Source organism: Nymphaea colorata, chromosome 1 (genome assembly GCF_008831285.2).
Source record: "Nymphaea colorata isolate Beijing-Zhang1983 chromosome 1, ASM883128v2, whole genome shotgun sequence".
In the NCBI taxonomy this organism is placed as follows: Eukaryota; Viridiplantae; Streptophyta; class Magnoliopsida; order Nymphaeales; family Nymphaeaceae; genus Nymphaea; species Nymphaea colorata.
The window spans coordinates 35,956,434-35,977,955 of NC_045138.2; the positions used below are offsets into that span (position 1 = coordinate 35,956,434).

Below are 21,522 nucleotides of genomic sequence, written 5' to 3' on the forward strand. Positions count from 1 at the left end.
TCATTTTGAATTGATGTCTGCGGTCCAGATTGTCTGGATAAAGAGAAAAGAAGATGGTACTATGTGCACCATGCACATGCTTTTCTTCCAACTGTATTTCTGGCCCACTTGCATTCGGTTCCCAGCCCACCAGCTTTACGTAAGCAAAAAAGAAAACGAGGATCATCACCCTTTACCCGTGGAATTAAATAATGGATCATCACGAGAATCACATTTTTCGGATCCTGCAGTGCAGACCAAGGTTGGTTATCTTGTCCTATAAATTAATTAGAGGCTTCTTCCTCCAATTGATTGTGCTCCAGTTCCACACAATCGACGCCCGCCTTTGAGTCTTTTCATCGAATCCATAATTGGTTCTTCTGTTGCGAATATGGTTCAAGGTCTAGGTTGCAACATCTCCATCCTCAAAACTGAGGAACTGAAGCAGAAAGTAAGGAGCAAGCTCAATGATACCATCGACGAGTCGGAGCTCTTGAAATCTATCGACTCTCTCCATCGCCTCGATGTTGCTTACCACTTCTCTCAAGAGATGGAAACTAAGTTGAGCTCCATCTACCATAAATTTGGAAGATTCGACACTGACGATCATGACTTGCATTCAGTAGCCCTTCGATTCAGACTCTTACGGCAGCATGGCTTCTGCGTCTCCCCAGGTGAATCCAATCCAAGCCGGATAGTTCTGACCCATCTTCAAATTCCAGCACTCCCTTGGTCATGTTTTCCTCCCCTGCATTGTGCATTAAAAAGTAAAGAGGCTCATGCAGTTAGCCTCAGGTGAATAGCATAGTTTCGCAGGGTAGAGACGCACACAACTTACACACGCAGTAAGAGTGGAGCGACGTTTGTGAAATTTTTTTAAAAGCAACCATGCACCAATATGACGCATATAACTAGGTTCGGGCTGAAATGTGTCTTAGAGATTTTTATGACATGCCTCTGCATTTAAATGGCGGGGGTACACTACATAAAAGGGAGTATCAGTGTGATCATTAAAAGGGAGTATCGCTGCGATCCCTGACAGCCACCTATCTCAAGACCGGTCTTGGAAGCTAAGAGAATAGGGAGACTTCGAGGTCTTGTTGGGATGGTGGGTCGTCATTTTCTCACTTGCCTGCAAAATTTAATCGTCAAATTTAATACTAAAGAATTTTATAGCTCTTATGTGATTGAATTGGCAGATCTGTGTATACAACAAATTCATGTGGGGAAGTCTGGTTGATGGACAGGAAGTAACAGAAAATATTGGACAATCGATCGATATCAAGATGCATTCGAGAAAAGATACCATGCATGACACTCGCTACTTTTTCCTTCCCTTTAGTTGCTAGATAGTTGAACTAATTCTTTCTTATTTTATGACGTAGATGTATTCCAAAGGTTCAAGGATGAGGAAGGGAGATTCGACCTCGGTTTGGCAAAAGATGCAAGTGGTTTGATGAGCTTGTATGAAGCTGCACAGCTTGAACATCCAGGAGAAGACATCCTCGAAGAGGCCAAAAACTTTGCTACATCACACCTTCAGGCATTAGTTCCATTTCTTGAACCCTCTCAAGCCAAGCAAGTAGAGCATGTGCTAGAGCACCCTTTCCATAAGACCTTGCCTAGGATTGAGGCAAGACGTTGTATAGACATTTTCAATGATGGATGCGAAATAGATCGAGATATGGTAGACCTAGCGATTTTGGACTTCAACCACATCCAGTCCATTCACCAAACAGAGCTTCAAGAATTTTCTCGGTAAACCTTTTTCATTCTTTCTTTGGATCTTACACTCTCGTTTTCTCTTCGCTTGTTTTCAAAAAAAATAAAAAAATAATTTCTGTGCTGCGATTAACATATATTGCACGTTCTAATATATTTGAGGAATTCTTGAAGGTGGTGGGAAGGGACAGGAATAAGTAAGGAAATGGGATCTCTTATAAGGAACCAACCTATCCTTTGGTTCATGTTATCCTGTTTGGCGTTGCCAGAGCCACAGTTCTCAAGGTGCAGGATTGAACTTGCCAAACTTACAGCGTTGGTCTTTGTAATTGATGATTTATTTGATGTTTGTGGAGAGTTGGAAGATCTGGTCGTCTTCACTGAAGCTGTCGACAGGTAAACTATTAATCTTGTAACGCCAATTCTGATCGATTAGTTGCATTCGTCTCAATTAGATCTGGTGAAATTTTCACCTATGGGTAAAAGTACTCTTCAAAAAAGGACTTGTGTCACGCCCACAATCTTGATCGGTGGTCCATGTGATCAAGTCATCGATTAGTCTCATTAAGTTTGTCTTTGTTCATGTTCCTTAGGACTTGTTGGCCACCAAGTAGTCTCTCCTGGCTCTGAAAAATACAGACACAGATCCAATATGTAAATTTGGTGACACCAAACAGATCTCACATCCAACATGATCAAGCGGTTAACTATTTGTAGATATGTATTTGATATTACTGACTGTTTTCACTGATAAATCACAATTGGATTTTCAGTTTGGACCCAACATCTGTGGAGCCGCTTCCCAACTGCATGAACTTGTGCTTCGTGGCTTTAATGAACGTAGTGAAAAACGGAATTGGATTTTTGGCCCTTAAACCGCAGGACAGCGTCGACATACTCCATCGTTCCAATGCAATGGTATGGCTGCCAATTCTTTCATGTCTTCTACAATGCGTTTGTTTGGTCATGTCCACCAGTCTTCATGTTCCATTTATTAAGTCTGCCCCAGTTCATTGTTGATGGCCCCAAATCACCAGCACTACTAAGGTTGTTTAATTTTGAAATTTCCAGTGGGGGTCTCTCTGCAAAGCGTTTCTGCAGGAGGCAAGATGGTTGAGACTGGAGGATGCTCCAACTGCAAACGAGTACCTAAAGAACGCGACCACCACCAGCGGCTTGATTCTTTATCTAACCTATGCCTACTTCATCTTGGCCTGCCAGCAGATGTCAATTATGAAGCCGCTCGACGCCACTCCAAGCCTCATCCACCTTCCTGCAGCTATATTTCGACTGTGGGATGATCTTGGTACCTCCAGAGTATGATGGCACCCATCTCTAGATATCCCTCTCTCTCTCTCTCTTTCTCTAATGTAATCTTCTTGTCGTGTTTTTATCAGGATGAAAAGGATCGAGGATATGATGCTTCCTACATAGAGTTCTATGTAAAGGAGTACGATGTTTCGGAAGAATGCGCACGCAAGGAAACTTTGAATTTGATTGGTGATGCGTGGAGGAAGCTGAACCAGGCAAGCATGCAAAGTGGTCTTCATGATTTTCCTCCTGCCTTCATCAGGTTTGCCCTTAATTGTGCTCGCGTTGGGCAGCTGTTATATGCGTTTGGCAAAGACGATCGGCAAACGACCATCGAGGAACACATTAGAAAGATGCTTATTGAAAAAATTCATGTTTGACCGCGGCCACCCGCGTGTCTTGGATGGCATTTTTCATCAAAGATAAAACGAGAAAAGTGAGGTCCTGACAGCATGTAGACTGTCTCCGATGGCGATCAGGCTCTGCTCCATGTAAGCCCATGGAATGCTTCATGGTCCGGCATAACTGACCGTCTTATTCAAGACGAAGAAATGTCGAAAGTCTAATTACAATATGAACGTCTGAAACTTCTGTATTAGATGATCGCTTCTCTTATCTGTAATAGACGACTAGTCTACTTACTTTTTGGGGATGTTCGATCGAGGAATAAAACTGTGGACAGAAGTTGCTTTCAACTTTATTGACAAGCGCCTACTGAAGTCACTCCAATCCTAGTCCAAGACTAATTTCTGGCTGCTAAATGGAGATTTAATATGATCAATCTTTCACAACCACTTCTTTAAAGCAACCTTCTCTTCCATATCCGGGCCATCCGTGCAACTTTGCCTAATACATACGCTTACTTTGTGCAAATACAAATCAACATGTCTCCATGGGGTGAAAAGAGGCAAAGGATAAATGTATGCCAATTAATTGCTCATTTCACTAATCTTCCGTGATCCTCTTTCTGCCTCATTAGGGTATAGAAAGAAAGAGAGGCATACTGCACACGCTCATATATCCAGCTTGAAGTTTCTTATTATTTTTAGTCAACTTTGTGTGTGTGTATATATATATGTATAAGGTTAAGAAAGTAAAAAAGAACTAGTAGTTTCAAGGATAAGCCATACATTATTAAGGTTAAGAAAGCTGGTATAAGCCAAACATAAAGGCAATTTAAGTTTAATTGTGTTAAGGAAAATACCAAAGTGTTGTTGCTCATTCATGGGCATGCCATCTAGAAAACAGTTACTGCAAAGAAAAAAAAACAATTGGTAAAACCTTTTGCCCTTCTTTAATCTGCCTTTAGAAAAATTACGATAGGATTATGATTAAGAAAAAAAAAGAACAACAAATTTGAAAGGAATTTCTAGCTTTCTTTGTTGATTTTCCGTCGTGTGGATGATGTTCTATGATTACGTGTTAGAATGCTGGACACCAAAAATCAAGTCGTGTTTGTTGAAATTTCTTGGTTCATGAAAAGTGAACCGTGAATGTCATGGCTTAATAGTCATTCGTACGATGGATTTTTCTGCAACTTGGAAGGCCAGCTTATGCATATATACTGTTCCCTTAGAGGCCGTTTGACAAGACACGCGTGTCCTGTTTAGTAAATTTTTTCATCAAACATTGGACACAGGACAGACTGGATAGAACGGACAGCTGAAAGAAGGTATAAATAATTTTTTTGTTCCGTTCTGTTTCGAGCTAACCCTCAGAACAAACAGGACAGAAATTCATCTCCTCCCCCCTGACCCCAACCCCGAGCCCTCGACCTCTGCCCCCATCTCCTTCTCCTCCACCTCCGCCTCCATCTCCCCTGCCTTTCTCCTCTTCCCCCATTTTGTTGTCCCATACCAGAGCAGGATCTCGGCGAGCGCATCGCCTGCAAGAACGTGGCTGCATCGTCCTCCTCCACTCTGTCGTCTTCATCGCAGTCCCAGCCCGACCTTGATCCCTTGGAGACGAGGTTCCGATCCGTTCTCCCGACCCTCCTCCGCTCCTCTTTTTAGGGAAGGACAGAGAAATAATCGCCATACTGAAGCTATTGACGATAGTTTACAAAATTGATGGCGAGATGTTGCGTAACTCCTATGTTTGTGCTGAACTCATCCACATGTACGGTGGTCTGGGCTGCATAGACTCTGCTCGCCAAGTATTTGACGAAATGTCTGCAAGAAACGAGGTGGTTTGGTCTTTGATGATCTCCAAATACATCCATAATGGATATGTTGGGGAGGCTATGAGTTTGTTTTCTCGGATGCGATATGAGGAATTCTCTTTTAATTCATTCGTCATGGTCAGCCTGATTAGATCTTCAGCTCGCCTTATCGATTTGAGTCTTGGTTCTTGCAACCATGGTTGCGTTATAAAAAGTGGTTTGGCAGGCGATTCTTTCGTAAGGACCTCTTTGGTGGACATGTATGTGAAATGTGGATGTATTAATGGCTCTCATTGAGCTCTTGGGGAAGTTCTTGAACCTAATATAGCTACATGGAATTCCATTATCTCTGGGTTAGTGAATCGTTGCTTGTTTGGTGATGTTGTGCGATTGTTTAAGGAAGTCCAATTGTTGGATTTGAGGCCTAATTTAGTGACAATGTTGAGTCTGATCTCTGCTTGTGCTGGGCTGGGGTCAGAAAAACTGTGCAGATGCATTCATAGCTTTACTGTTAAACTCGGAATTGATGCACACCTTAAAGTAGGTGTAATGCACTCTTGGAAATGTATTCGAGCATTGGAGCCATTGATGATGCATCTAAGCTATTCAACATAATGCAGGTGAAAGATGTGATCAGTTGGACCACAATGATCAACATTTATGGTGGTTGTCCTGTTAATGCTCTGCAGTTCTTCTGGCAGATGAGAAGTGCAAATGTTAAACCCGACATGGTTTCAATGGTGGCCCTGCTTAGTGCATGTGCAGTGTTAGGTGATCTACAAAAACTTAAGATCATCCATAATCAAATTATTCTTTGTGATATAATAATTGTTCATAATAGTGTATTTTTTATGTTTTTAATTGTTTATAATTTGCAATATATAGTAAATTGCTATGAACTCATGCTTGCAATTATTTTTTATTTTACAATTATTTGCAATTAAATAGTGTTTATTCTCATGAAATTTGTGTATTTATTATCAGGATGGACAAAATATCCACAGTTATCTTTATTCTTATTATGTGGTTGATGATGGAACGCTTAAAAGCTCAAAGTAGACCTACTAGAAATTTAGTACATACTAATCGACTAGCTGGAGCCCAATTTGTGCATGACTGTATGCACAGACACCCAAGAAATTGTTTAGATCTATTGAGGGTAGATCAACGAGCGTATGCATTATTATGCAATTTGCTAAAAAGTAGAGAGTTATTGTCTGATGCAAGAGAAATCACAATTGAAGAACAAGTAGCGATGTTTCTCGTTACTTTGGGACATGATCAACGAAATCGACGAACCCAATATGATTTTCATAAAAGCTTTGTCACAACTGTTGTTGTGACATTCTGTTGTATTTGATTAAATGTATGCTTTTTTACTCCTTACAAGAAGAGTTCATTTGAAATACTTTCAAAACTAAGGTGAATGGTGCACGCTCTTCCAATGTGATGTGAATGCTTCTCCCTTTGTTCACTGGCGTTTTGTATTTGCTTTCTGATAAAAGGCTTCTAAGTTTTTTGTTTTTTCTTATTTATTGCTGATGAAGTTGTACTTGTAAATAAAATATTCTCTGGAAATAAATACAAAGATATTGAAATTGAAGGTTTTGTTCAGTACAAACGTCAGACAGAATTAAACATCGGACAGAACTGATAGATCGGACAAGACAAAAACAAACGTCAAACAGGACAGACAGAACAGATAGAACAGACACACACGAAACAAACGCCGGACAAAAAGAACATAGTGTTCTGTTCCTAAAATCATCAAACGGTGGACAAGGAACACCATTGTCCATGAAGACATGACAGTGGTGTAATGGACAGGACGTCCTGTCTGTCTTGTCCCAGTGGACAGCAATCAAACGACCTCCATGGAACACCAGATTTGACTTTTCAACAAGTGGTGTGTGCTTAAATATGCAGTGCCGGGCTGGGGGGCAGGCCATCCGTTTTTGGGATTTTAAAAATTCAAGATTTAGATATTATACTTTAAAAAAAAAAATTTGCTTGGCCCTTGTGAAAGTTTTGAAAACTATAATGAACCCCTTTCAAAAAAAACAAAATTTGTAGCCCCCCAACAAGAAAATCCCAGCTCCACCAGACTTCAATTCCAATATATATCTTGAAGTTATTAAATTAACAAGGCCAATTCTGATGAAGTGGACTCTATGCAGAAATAAATGTTCAGCCTTTTACAATAGATCTAGATACTCATTTTTTGCTTCTTCAAGCTCTAAGATATGCACAATGTATAACTGAAAGTGAATCTTTTGAAGGTTTGGCATTCTGCTGCTTAATATAAACTTAATCGAACTTTGAGCATATATATATATATATATATATATATATATATATATATATATATATATATATATATATATATATATATATATATATATATATATATATATATATATAAAATCCTGTAGTTCATTTTTTCATAAGATGAGGAAGAGAGTGAAAGGAAGAGATAGTTAATCCCACTAGAACATAAACAGCAGTGCCCACAGAAATCGAATCATTTTCCTAGTACCGATACGCCATCCAAAACATTATTACAAAAGGGATGGAGGTGCCAATGTCAGTTTCCACATCAAGCGGTGTCCATGAAGTCTTTACCCTCCTCATGGTGAGCATTGCCATCTCCATGTAGGAAGAAACGATGGGCCGTCCTCACCAATTCAAGGCAAATGTCTAGCACAGCAGGATGAGGGCATTGTTATAGTCGTATCCCCAAATAAGAATGCTTCAACAATAATAAAAGATGGCAAACCACCACAAAACTACTAAAAACGGAATCACAGGGCAGTGAGCATAAGATCGAATTTTCAACACCAATATTGCAGCAATATATGTCAAGATATATGCTAAACAATGCAGAAAATAAGAGACACCAATTTACGCGGAAAAACCCCAATAATGGGGTAAAAAACCACGAGCAAGAGAGATATATATTTATACTTCAAAGAGGCAATACAACTACGTTGTTCTTCTTGCAGAGAATAGCATAAATCATTCTCAAGAATGAATGCATAAGAAAACAACAAGAAAAGAAATCACATATGTTCTTCTTTTCTCTCTTGTTTTCTTCACTTTCCCTCTCTACACTTCAACCCACACGGCTGCCCAAACCCACAACCATGCTCTTCTTCCTCTTTCCTTCTTGCCTTCCTTCTCCCCTTCTCTTCTTTGCTTTCTTCTTCCCCTTCTCCTAGCTTGGTGTGAGCCACGACGGAAGCCTCTCTTCCTTTTTTTCAAAAGAGCCAAAAAAGAGAGAGAGAGGGTCGTCGTGAGAGCTGGGGCACCATCGTGGGTGCCCTCTCCTTTCTCCCGCCCGTCACTTAACTAACGGGTCGGGTCGGGTCTTGAGGCTGGACCGAACCCAACAAACTCCCCCTCCAGCATCAAGAGATGGATCATACCTGCAAAATGAACAAAATGAATACACTGCCTTAAAAGCAGTCATCCCAACTAAGTCTCTACACATATTATGTTTCTCCTTATGTAGAGACTTCGTCATCATATCTGCAGGATTCTTCTCTGTCTCTATCTTCTCTAACTGAATCAGTTTTTACTCAAACACATCACGAATCCAAAGATATCTGACATCAATGTGCTTGGTCCTTGAGTGGAACGCTGAATTCTTCGTCAAATGTATAGCGCTTTGGCTATCACAATGCAACACATAGGTCTTCTGACCAAGGCCTATATCATGAAAAAAACTCTTCATCCACAACAACTCTTTACAAGCTTCAGTTGCTGCAATATATTCTGCCTCTGTGGTGGAAAGAGCAACACACTTATGCAACCTGGACTGCCATGATACAACTCCCCTTGCAAAAGTAAAAACATAACCAGAAAGAGACTTTCTAGAGTTCAAGTCACCTATCTCTGTATTAGATTCACCAAAACATAAACAGTAATTCAAAGTATGTTTAAGATACCTTATGATCCACTCCACTGCTGCCCAATGCTCCTTGCTTGGATTTGACAAGAACCTGTTGACTACACCAATTGCATAAGCCATGTCTGGGCATGTGCAAACCATAGCATACATAAGACTCCCTACTGTGGAGGCATAGGGTACATTCTCCATTCTTTCTTTCTCATCTGCTGAGGATGGACATTGCTCATTTCCCAATTTAAAATGTGCTAATAAAGGTGTACTAACTGTTTTGGCATCTTTCATGTTGAACTTACTAAGCACATTCTCAATGTATTTCTCTTGATAACCACAACTTTTTGGTCTTCCTATCATGAACAATCCGCATGCCTAACAATTGTTGTGTTGGCCCCAAGTCTTTCATATCAAAGAATTTGTCCATATCCTTATTCAATTGACTAATCAATTGACAATCATGTCCAACAATAAGCATGTCATCTACATATAACAACAAGATAATGAAGCTACCTGATGAGAACTCTCTGATGTAGACACAATGATCTACGGCTGACCTGCGATACTTTTGATTTATCATAAATGCATCAAATTTCTTGTACCATTGTTTAGGTGCTTGTTTAAGTCCATACAAGCTCTTCTTCAACTTACAAACCATGTATTTCTTCCTGACAACCACAAAACCTTCTGGCTGTGTCATCTAGATTTCTTCCTCTAGATCTCCATGAAGAAAAGCAGTTTTTACATCTAACTGCTCCAACTCCAAGTCTAGAGATGCCATCAAACCAAATATTACCCTTATAGATGACATTTTAACCATAGGAAAAAAAAAATTCATCAAAATCAATACATCTTTCCTACTTGAAACCTTTCACCATTAACCGAACTTTGTATCTCAACTTGCCTTGATCTTCATTTTTAAGCTTGTAGACCCATTTGTTCTGCAACACTTTCTTACCTTTTTGTAGCTTTACCAAATCAAAAGTGTGATTCTTATACAAAGAATTAATCTCTTCCCACATAGCTTTAATCCATTCATCTTTATGCATATCATCTAGCACCTCTACATAGCATTCTAGCTCTCCACTATCTGTAAACATAATATATTCATCAGTAGAATATTTAGTAGATGGTATACATGTTCTTTTACCTCTTCCCAATTGCTCCTCAATTGGTTCTGAATGAGAAGGAAGCTCCCCCTGCAACTCATGTTCATGATTAGTTTGAGTTTCATAGGGCTGCCATCTGTATACTGCTCATCTGCCTCTCTTTCCTCTTCCTCTATATCTTCATTAGTCTCACCATGCTCAGATGAAAGTTCTTCAGGTTCTGCATAGGTGGGCTCATGAACACCACTAGCATTCACACACGACTTCGTGTCTCCCATGACATCTTCAATAGTCTGATCCTCTCTGAAGACAATATCATGACTCCTGTAGATTTTGTTATTCTTTGGATCCCATAACCTGTAACCAAATTCATCATCTGCATAACCAAGAAATATCAGAGGAATAGCTTTATCATCTAGTTTGGTCCTATGTTCTTTAGGTACATACATAAATGCTTTGCAACCAAAAACTTTGAGGTGATCATACTTAACATCTTCATCTAACCAAATTTTCTGTGGAATGTTTCCATCTAGAGGCACTGAAGGAGAACTGTTTATTAAATAAACTACAGTACGCATTGCCTCTGCCCAAAAATAATTAGGCAACTTAGAGTTAAATAACAAACTTCTAACTCTCTCAATTATAGTTCTATTCATCCTTTCTGCAATTCCATTATGCTGTGGAGTATAGGGAACTGTCTTTTCATGTCTAATACCATGCTTTAAACAATACTCTCGTAAAGAATATGCTATTTACTCACCACCATTATCTGCACGCAGTCTCTTTATCTTCTTACCAGTCTCGCGCTCAACCGATGCATGAAAAGTCATGAAGATACTACTTACTTCACTTTTGCTTTTCATTGTAAAGACTCACACCTTCCTAGATGCATCATCAATAAATGTAACAAAATAGCATGCTCCACCTTTAGATGTCACATTTATAGGTCCACATACATCTGAATAAACTAAATCTAATACATGTTTAGTTTTTGAAAAGCGCTTTTTCTGAAAGGAAACTCGATGCAACTTACTTACCAACCAAACAATGATCACATGGAGATATCTCTGTACCATCTGCCTTTGGCAACAAATTCTTCTTGGTGAACAAGTCGATTCCTCTTTGACTCATGTGACCTAACCTCTTATGCCACAAATCTGACGAAGTTCCACCAGTAACTGCATTGAGATCCACACTACTGATTCGAGACTTCATCCCATACAAAGAGCCAAATCTGTCACCTCTAGCCAACACTAGTGCTCCCTTTGTCAGTTTTCAACCTGTCTAACTAAACGAAGTACAATATTCATCATCACTTAGTTTTCCTGCAGAAATCAGATTCATCATAAGATCTGGAACATGTCTTACATCTCTCAAAGTTAACTTGCATCTTGTGCTCGTCTGAATGCAAACATCTTTTATCCCAACAATCTTTGAAGTGTCACTGTTGCTCGTGTGAACTACTCCAAAATCATCTACTCTATAGGATAAGAATAACTCTCTACATGGTGTGGCATGATATGATGCTCCAGTATCTAAAATTCATGTAGAATCACCATTCTGAACTATAAGACAATCATTTTCTTCAGACAAAAATAATACTACCTCATCATCTGAAGCAACTACAGTGTACTCTTTTGGCTTCACATTCTCTTGACTCTTCTTTTTTTGTTCTTTTTCTTCTTTTCATTTTCTGCAATCAATCTTCTTCTGCCCTAGAATACCACAGTGAAAGCATTTACATGTCATATTGTGGTAGCATTTACCACAATAATACTACCTCCTTGTTTCTTCATTTAAAATGTTGCTCGTTACATGTTTCATCGTAAGCACACTATCTGGAGCGGAGTTGCTCAAAGAAACAACTAAAGTCTCCCAACTGTCGGAAAGAGAACTATGCAACAAGAGTGTTTGTAACTCATCATCTAATATCATTTTCATGGCTGACAACTGATTGACTATGCTTTGCACTTCATTCAAATGCTTTTACACTGGTTTTCCCTCTCTAAGTTTTAGATTTACCAATTGCCTAATAAAGAAAGCCGTGTTCCCAGTTGTTTTCCTTTCTTAAAGATCATGCAACATCTGCCATAATGACTTTGCACTTGTCTCTGCGGATACCAAATGAAAAACATAATCATCTAACTATTGTCTGATGGTGCCAATGGTTTTCCTATCCAATAACTTTCATTTTTCATCTGTCATATTCGCTGGCTTCTGGTTCTCAGTTGGTGCATACAGGTGTTTACAATATAGCAAATCTTCCATTTTGGCTTTCCATATTGTCCAATTGTTCCCATTTAGAGAAACCATCCTAGTAGGGGTCGACTTCATCTTTTAATAAGAATGCACACAACCAACCTGACGCTAACCTGTCTCAGATACCACTTTGTTATAGTTGTATCCCCCAATAAGAATGATTCAACAACAATAAAAGAGGACAAACCACCACAAAACTGCTAAAAACGGAATCACAGGGCAGCGAACATAAGATCGAATATTTCAACACCAATATTGCAGCAATATATGTCAAGATATATGCTAAACAATGCAGAAAATAAGAGACACCAATTTACGTGGAAAAACCCCTAATAATGGGGTAAAAAACCACGGGCAAGAGAGATATATATTTGTACTTCAAAAAGGCAATACAACTACGTTGTTCTTCTTCCAGAGAATAGCATAAATCATTCTCAAGAATGAATGCACAAGAAAACAACAAGAAAAGAAATCACCTATGTTCTTCTTTTCTTTCCCTTGTTTTCTTCACTTTCTCTCTCTACACTTGAACCCACACGGCGGCCCAAACCCACAACCGTGCTCTTCTTCCTCTTTCCTTCTTGTCTTCCTTCTCCCCTTCTCTTCTTTGCTTTCTTCTTCCCCTTCTCCTTGCTTGGTGTGAGCCACAAAGGAAGCCTCTTCCTTTTCTTCAAAGGAGCCAAAAAAGAAAGAGAGAGGGTCGTCGTGAGAGCTAGGGCACCATCGTGGGTGCCCTCTCCTTTCTCCCGCCCGTCACTTAAGTGACGGGTCGGGTCAAGTCTTGAGGCTGGACCCGACCCAACAGACATTTGGTAGCTGCCAACCGGCGGTACTCTTTGTTCATTTTTTTCCACCCATCTCTAATCAGACCCTCCTCTCTTCATCTCCTCCTTCATCAAATTGAACATACATATATAATGGAACCATTATATGTAACTCTGTTATACATTTCTGATACATAATTGGTAAATTAAGATGCTAATTAAGGTCAACTCTAAAGTTCCAAGATCATCAAGTAGACGCGAAAGCATGGCCGACGTCTTTATGAGACTCAAGTTCTTGTCTGTGTTCAGATATGTGGCTTTGCCCTCTATATTTTGCTGCACAAGGAAATAAACATGGAAGAAGCCCAGATGACAACCTATGGATATCCACGCGTTGTCCAAGTATTCTTGCAGCTTTGGCGTATGCCCACTGCAAAACCATTCTGCTTCCACGAAAAGCACTTTGCAAAAATCAGTCCACTGAAAGATTAGACGTTCGATCGAGGATTGAAGATCAATTTTATGCAGTAGTACGAGTGACGTGATCCATCAATCAAAGTGCATGAAATTAACCAAGAAGTCATGCAAAATCAATGCAAAAATCAGGAAATAACTACACTGTATAATTCTGAATAGAGTACTTACCGCTCCGGTCAAGTAAGGTAAGAAGTTTAAACCTTTCTCCGACTTGAAATCTTGTCAAATTCGTCGGTTGTATGTTAGAGAGCGAGAAAGCATATCCTCATGTACTCTGGAAGCTCTCTCTGAGCATATCCAATATCCCATCTGCAAAATGGACGCATTAATTAGCCATATTAGCAAGGAGTGTTCGAAAACGTGTAATGCGGGCCCTATATATAACTCAAATCCGAACTCAAATTTATGCGAAAAAAATCCAGCATAGTCTCGACGTCCAAAATGATACTCAATAATAACTTTGGCAGAGTATACTTAATAACAACTTAATAACAACACCAACAAAATTCACAAAATGAACTTGCTATTTTTAATAATAAAATATTACATGAACACCAAGAGTCTAAGAAAGACTCACTCACTAGCTCACGTAATGAGCTACCCCACTTACACACCTTGCTGTACTCGTACCACCCAAGCAGCTCACGAAGTGAGCATACCCACTCAAGACACACTTTCTTTTTACACACACTCAACTCACAATCTTTTACACACATCACTTACATACCCATCATCCCTATTTATAGGGAGAGGAAGTCGGTGGTGGATGCTTCCACCGACTTCCACATTTTTTTTCTTTATTATTTTTGTTAATCATGACATCCACCGCCCTTGCAAAAGAAAGAGGCTACGAGCCTCTTGAGTCATCTCGACTCTTCCAAGAGAGACTCTCTACAATCTCCCCCTCATTACCGACTCTCTACTTATGACTCTCAACATTCTTCAAACTTGGTGAACGTTTGCACTGACAATCCTTTGGTACGAGTTTTCAGGTCTCGTTATGCTCAAATGTCTTCATTTCATCTTTCATTGCAGCATATCATTTTTCAACATCTTTTGCTTCTTCAAAAGAAGCTGGCTCGATCTCCTCCATGATGGCACAGTCTGCATTTACATACTTGAGATTTGGTTTTGGTATTCTCATTGATCTTCTTAGTGTTATGGGTGCTTCTTCTAGCTCTTCAAATTGTGATGGTCTTTCTTCTTCTGCAGTTCTTTGTTGGATTGGACTGACTCCAGTTCTTCATGGATCCGCACGTTATTCTTGTCTTGGGCTATGAACTTGTTTATCTGGTCGTCTTGCTTCTAGAACTTCCGATTTAGGTTCGCCTTGATTCATCTCGAATTGTATTTTGTTTTGAACATCTCTCTCAAGAACTGGAGAGTCTGGAAGCATCTTCTTCTCTTCTGACCACCACGATGATGCTTCATCGAAGATGACGTCGCGCGAAACATGAACTTGTCCTGTGCTAGGATTAGTACATCTCCATCCCTTTCGATATGGATCATATCCGACAAATACACACCTCTGTGCCTTCTTATCGAACTTAGTCTTGTGCTGCTCAGATATAAAAACATAACATACACAACCAAAAATCTAAAATAACTCACAGATGGCTTCTTTTTATAGAGCATTTCTAAAAACATAACATACACAACCAAAAATCTAAAATAACTCACAGATGGCTTCTTTTTATGGAGCATTTCATATGGAGACTTAAAATTAAATCTCGGCATTGGTAGTCGATTGATTACGTGTACAGCGGTGCTGACACATTCTGCCCAAAATCTTGGTGGCATGTTCTTTGCATGCATCATCCTTCGACATGTTTCTGCTATGTGACGGTTCTTCCGTTCTGCCACTCCATTTTGTTGAGGCGTATAGGCACAAGTAAATTGTCTTCGAATACCATGTTGTCTCATATACGCCATAAACATATTGGATGTATATTCGCCACCATTATCGGTTCGTAGGCACCGAATTCTGTACCCAAGTTCTTTTTCCACCATCTGATGAAACTCCTTAAATTTTTCAAGTGCTTCAGACTTTTCTTTCATGAAATAGACCCAAGTATATCTTGAAAAATCATCAATAAAAGTGATAAAATACCACTTACCTCCAACTGATGGGTCTGGTACTTTGCCGAATATATCTGAATGCACAAGCTCAAATGGTGCTTTAGCTCTATACTTCGATTCTTTGAATGGCCTCTTGTGCACCTTTCCATACTGACATCCAGGGCATACTTTGTCTGTACGCATCTCAAGCTTGGGCAGGCCAATCAACTGCCCTTTATTAGACATCTCCCGGAGTTTGTTGTATCCAACATGAGCGAGTCTCTCATGCCAAATATCTACAGTGTCATGCTTCTTTGCTTTGTCAATATATGTTGTTTCTGCGGACAAGACATATATTGACTCAACTTTCATTCCTTCAAACATGGGAGTTCCTTGAACATCTGCATCCTTATAAACTTTTACATCATTTGGGCCAAACACAACATAGTGCCCTAAAGCTGTAAGTTGTGGCACAGACAACAGATTCTTAGTCATTCCTGGAACATGATAAACATACCATAAAATCCGGTCTTTGCCAAAGTTGGCTACAACCTCTGCTTCTCCAATATGTGCCACTGGGAGCTTTGTGTTGTTAGCAGTAACAACAACTTGATTTCCATCATGTTCTTTCATACTTACAAACTTGTTCTCATCACCAGTCATATGATTTGAGCATCCAGAATCAATTATCCAATCAGTTTGATAATTGATCTTCTCTTCTTTTCCTTTTACTGGTTTTGTATTAGCAGAATTACATCTTTCTTGTGTAATATCTTCTTTAACCTCCATTGAGTACAGAAATGAACTTTTCTGTACAGTTTCGTTAGCTCCCCAATATTGCTTATTTGTCATGACTGTATTTCCTTCATCTATTCTGACTCTGTAGTCATGAGCAATATGACCTAATTTTCCACATCTAAAACATTTCTTCTTTGGTCTCCATTGCTGTGCAGTTTCTCTTATTTTCTTTTCTATATTTTTCTCTTTCTTGTCAACATTCCTACTTGGAGACCAAATGACTGGCTTAGCTGGCCAACGTGATCTCTGACCCTTACTAAACAACGCTTCCTCATTATTTCCTTTGAGAGAAAGCCCAACCATTTGCTTCGCTAACGTTTCTTGATTGATCAAGAGATTCTCTAATTCCAACAAAGTTGGTTGAACTGGCCAGCCTTGAAAACTAATTATAAAACTGCCAAATTCTGGACGAAGTCCACGAACAAGGATTCTCCGTATACGTGCCTCACTAATTTTAGACTCATGGTCAATTTGAGAAATTTCTCTACAGATATTTTTACCCTTCATAAAATACTCTGGTATCAACATGTTTCCCTGAGTTAATGTAGCTAACTCATTTTCCAACAATTGTAGGCGGGCGTCATTAGCTCGTGAAAATAGGGTTGCAAAAGCATCTCATGCTTCTTTAGGAGTTGTAGCATCTCGTATATGCTCTAATAAATCTTTCTCGATTGATACTTTAATTGCCAATAGAGTTTTTCCTGCTTTGATCATCCATTTCTTCTTCACTTCCTCGTCGACAGGAATATTTGTGTCTGATCCCAAACTATCTTTCATAATTCCTGTCCTAGAAAATATGGCTCCATGCAGGATTTTCAATAGCCATAATTGCTATTGTTAAGCTTCTTAATATTATTTAATGCAACCGCTAATGCCACCATAATTTCATAATATAATTGGCCCAATTAATCTCACCAGTAAAACGGCCCTCAGACAGAACCTCGCTCTGATACCACTTGTTGGAAAAACGAAATGCGAGCCCTATATATAACTCAAATCCGAACTCAAATTTATGCGAAAAAAATCCAGCAGAGTCTCGACATCCAAAATGATACTCAATAATAACTTTGGCAGAGTATACTTAATAACAACTTAATAACAACACCAACGAAATTCACAAAATGAACTTGCTATTTTTAATAATAAAATATTACATGAACACCAAGAGTCTAAGAAAGACTCACCTCACTAGCTCACGTAATGAGCTACCCCACTTACACACCTTGCTGCACTCGTACCACCCAAGCAGCTCACACCTTGCTGCACTCGTACCACCCAAGAAGCTCACGAAGTGAGCATACCCACTCAAGACACTTTTTCTTTTCAAACACACTCAACTCACAATTTTTTACACACCACTTACATACCCATCATCCCTATTTATAGGGAGAGGAAGTCGATGGTGGATGTTTCCACCTACTTCCACATTTTTTTTCTTTATTATTTTTGTTAATCATGACATCCACCGCCCTTGCAAAAGAAAGAGGCTAGGAGCCTCTTGAGTCATCTCGACTCTTCCAAGAGAGTGGTGATGACTCTCTAAAGGGAGAAAATGAAAAAGGCATACAGCTAAAACATTAATTAATGGTGTTATCCACTCTGTTAGCTCTGCAAGAGTTATGAACCTGAGAAAGCATTATGAATACTATAGAAAGATTGATTGGTATGCAACCTTGACAGCTCTTTAACTTCTGTTTGGTATAAAGACTGCACATTGTTGAAGTCCAGCTTTGCTAGTTCGAGCAAGACTGGGCAATGGCCGGGCTGCTTTTCATACGCTTCAATATACTGCCTGGCTAGTGGCTTCCCACCTTAGCATCCTTTTGTGTAGGGGGAGGTCTAAGGCTCGAGCCACCTGTTGAGAAAGGTCCGTATCCGAGCCCATTTCCATGCCAATTTCCTCAAGGTGATGGCCTGCGAAAGCCATGGCTTCTTCCAATACGTCCTCACCTTCAAAGCCAAGGTGTGATGCCTCGTAGTAGCTCAGCATCCCCCTTCACATCTTCTTTAAGGCTGCTCATAAAATGCCTAGTCTCGTCCTTATAAGCATTGAAAACGTCTGCAATTCCATCAACGAAATAATCAAACAAGAACGTTAGATGGCACAAGTTCAAAATTCAAATGCTTTATCGGCAACGGCTTTTTTGAGCTTTAAGTTTTTTTAGTTAGATTAATAGAGTGTTCCAACTGCTAAACAGGGGTTGTTTGGTAACAATGACAGTAGGTAATTGTTTTATGTATCTATCCCAAATATTAAGGCTATGAAATACTATGTTATTGTATCCCATAAATCTGTCACCATATTTGGAGCATATACATATTGCTATTTTTGCCAAATGGCTATTTATGTGAAAATTATAACCAAAAGTGAGGTGATCAAGAGAGAAACAAAATGTGAGCTAGCTATTCTTATGCTATGCCACGCATGTGAACAGTGAGGTGCATGTCTGGGTGATGTATTTTTTCAAAAAAAATATAAATATAAATGTTATATATATACATATATATATGTTATACATATATATATAAGTAATAAAAATTTAATTATTGTTTGGTTGATTATCATTTTATCAACCACTCAATGGAAAAAAAGGCAATTTATTTACTAATTCGTCATCGGATGACAACCATTTTTCTAAAAGAGGTCATCATTGGCGAAACTTTCCAAAAGAAAATAAAACATAGACGTCAAAAGAAATAACTGCAAAGAAATATATTCACCAGGTGAAACATCACGACCGTGTTGCCTCAACAATCTGAACCGAAGAGATACGTGGTGAAGGCTTCGATCTTCACACGATCCCTCGTCTTCTGATCTGCTTATCTTCTCCACGACACCCATGATCTCCTTCTGGAATTGGTAAGCAACTCCCAATCTCTGGATGCTGTCCACCATCTCCATCAGTGCTACATCACCCCTGCAACTTTCCACTACCATTCTTCTCACATATCGTTTCAGCTGTTCAATGTCTTTCTCATCGCTCGAATCCTGCACCACAATTACCTCCCTTCATTCCATTAGTAAAAGCCCATATGTGTTTTGATTCATCGCCAATTCAGTTTTACATATAAAAATTTATGGACACGGGTGCAAATAGATCGAGAGAGACAAAGATTACATGAAAGCGCATAGCAAAGTTGAATGGCAGGGCCGATTTCTCTTCTCACGTCTTAAGGCGGCAGGTTAAGAGACAGAAACGTAATATTAAATATGGGTTTCTTTTCCAATTAATGTAACAGGGGGATTCTTGGGGTAATCCCTCGCCGGCAAAGGAAGACTACAAAATATTAATATATATTTTAGAATTATATTTTTATATCCGTGGAGCATTGTGCCCGTCGAACTATAGTTTCAAAATTTTACCAAATATCAAAATAAAAAAATATTTTTTTTATGTACATTAAACTAATTTTTTAAATTTACATTTAAATTTTTAAAAGCTAAAAGGAGAAGGGGGCACCATGGCCTCTACCGACCCGCCTTGTCTTCCATCACTTTTTTTCACAAAAACTAGTTAGTTATTTATGAGCATTCTGACGCGTAACATTATGCAGATCAACAAAATTATTTGTTTACCTTTTATAAAATCTTAATCACACACCCAACAAATACACGTAATGATCATTTTTTTTTTCAATTGTTAACGAACAAATACAAGGCGGCATAAGTGGTACCCAACTAAAGGGCGTATGTTATGTATGTATGCTTAGTTTAGCTTGTGAAGGGTTCATAGAGCCAAGAATTGTGGAATAAAAATAGGGTAACATTTGAAAGGCAAGAATTGTGGAATAAAAAAAAAAGTTTCCAGAAACAAAATTTTGGAAATAGTGGAATGGAAATAAAATGCATATTTCCAAACTGAAAGCTTATTTGACAGATCTGGATTTATATCCTTCGAAGCAAGTTTCCATGTTTGTCAGACAATAAAATCTGGATTCTTAGAAAGGTCGAGTATTTTAGAATTTTTACTAAAAACATGAGGCATCTAACTAATTCTGGTAAAGGATGCCACATAATACTGAAAATAACTGGGACGAAGTGAATTTTTTTTAAGAAAAGGGTTTCGATGTTTTCTTTGTTCTTTTGTTCATTTTTGTCTCCGCTCCCTCGGTCTTTCTTTGTGGGAAACCGACGAATTGTGGCCGGAGACTGACGCTTGACGGCAGGGGACGAGCGACAAAAGAAATGGCGGTCACCAACCACCGGTGCGAGATGATGGGTTTTATGTATTTGATATTGCTTTTACCGACCGTTTTCACTGATGAATCGCAACTGGATTTTCAGTTTGGACCCAACTTCTGTGGAGCCGCTTCCCAACTGCACGAACTTGTGCTTTGTGAATTTAATGAACGTAGCGGTAAGCGGAATTGGATTTTTGGCCTTTAAACCGCAGGACGGCGTGGACATATACTCCATCGTTCCAAAGCAATGGCATGGCTGCCAATTCTTTCATGTATTCTACAATGCGCGTTTGTTTGATCATGTCCTCCAGTCTTCATGTACCCATTCAATATTGCTTCTTCCCGCTACATATGGTTAGGCATTGGAAGGGATATGTAGCAAATTCCCTCAAATCAACAAGCAATAGTTACCAACATCAATGTTGACGGGAGGTCAGCCTCTAGTAATAATTAATAACAGCAGAAAAAATTGAAGAGAAACCCAAGTGTTCTTATGCTTTTTGTTATTCCATATACCATTCAAACACCTTTTGCGGGCCTCTCTTTTAGTGTGGCAAATGTTTAACTTGTCAAGTACACATTCTTGATGTTAGAAAAAGAAAAAGGTAATCCTACGAGAATGACGGTATGAATAGATCGATGGGACCACAAATGAAATGAATGAAACGTGCGAGAGGAAAACAGCGTTTTCTTGAATACGCAAAACAGGCTTTCCACGTTCAAGGAGTTGCTTTTAATGTTTATATATTCATCAACATTTCATCTATTTCGTTTGAACATAACAAAGGGAGTCACTTCACC

The 21,522-nt window shown here is 39.1% G+C and overlaps 2 protein-coding genes across 2 annotated transcripts; one reads left to right on the forward strand and one right to left on the reverse strand.

The window, feature by feature from the left end:
• Positions 1–442: 442 nt before the first annotated feature.
• Positions 443–3,454, forward strand: LOC116246454 ((3S,6E)-nerolidol synthase 1-like). Its single transcript, XM_031618346.2, has 6 exons — positions 443–653; positions 1,365–1,737; positions 1,876–2,097; positions 2,475–2,619; positions 2,773–3,018; positions 3,099–3,454. The coding sequence occupies exons 1-6, from the start codon at positions 530–532 to the stop codon at positions 3,390–3,392; spliced, it is 1,404 nt and encodes a 467-aa protein (XP_031474206.2). The 5' UTR covers positions 443–529; the 3' UTR covers positions 3,393–3,454.
• A 5,933-nt stretch (positions 3,455–9,387) lies between these two features.
• Positions 9,388–19,477, reverse strand: LOC116246463 (exo-alpha-bergamotene synthase-like). Its single transcript, XM_031618357.1, is given in 13 exon segments — positions 9,388–9,557; positions 10,033–10,164; positions 10,428–10,559; positions 13,584–13,686; positions 13,852–13,904; positions 13,907–13,992; positions 15,210–15,241; positions 15,295–15,320; positions 15,801–16,079; positions 18,165–18,336; positions 18,338–18,532; positions 18,534–18,598; positions 19,261–19,477. Coding segments are annotated over 13 exon segments (1,662 nt in total).
• Between the last annotated feature and the right edge of the window lie 2,045 nt (positions 19,478–21,522).

Bases quoted from the DNA above. Each gene is read 5' to 3' on its own strand.
- LOC116246454 (XM_031618346.2), top strand. From the start codon at position 530: ATGGAAACTAAGTTGAGCTCCATCTACCATAAATTTGGAAGATTCGAC. The intron at 654-1,364 runs GTGAATCCAATC...TTTATGACGTAG, and splicing joins TGGCTTCTGCGTCTCCCCAG to ATGTATTCCAAAGGTTCAAG. The intron at 1,738-1,875 runs GTAAACCTTTTT...GAATTCTTGAAG, and splicing joins GAGCTTCAAGAATTTTCTCG to GTGGTGGGAAGGGACAGGAA.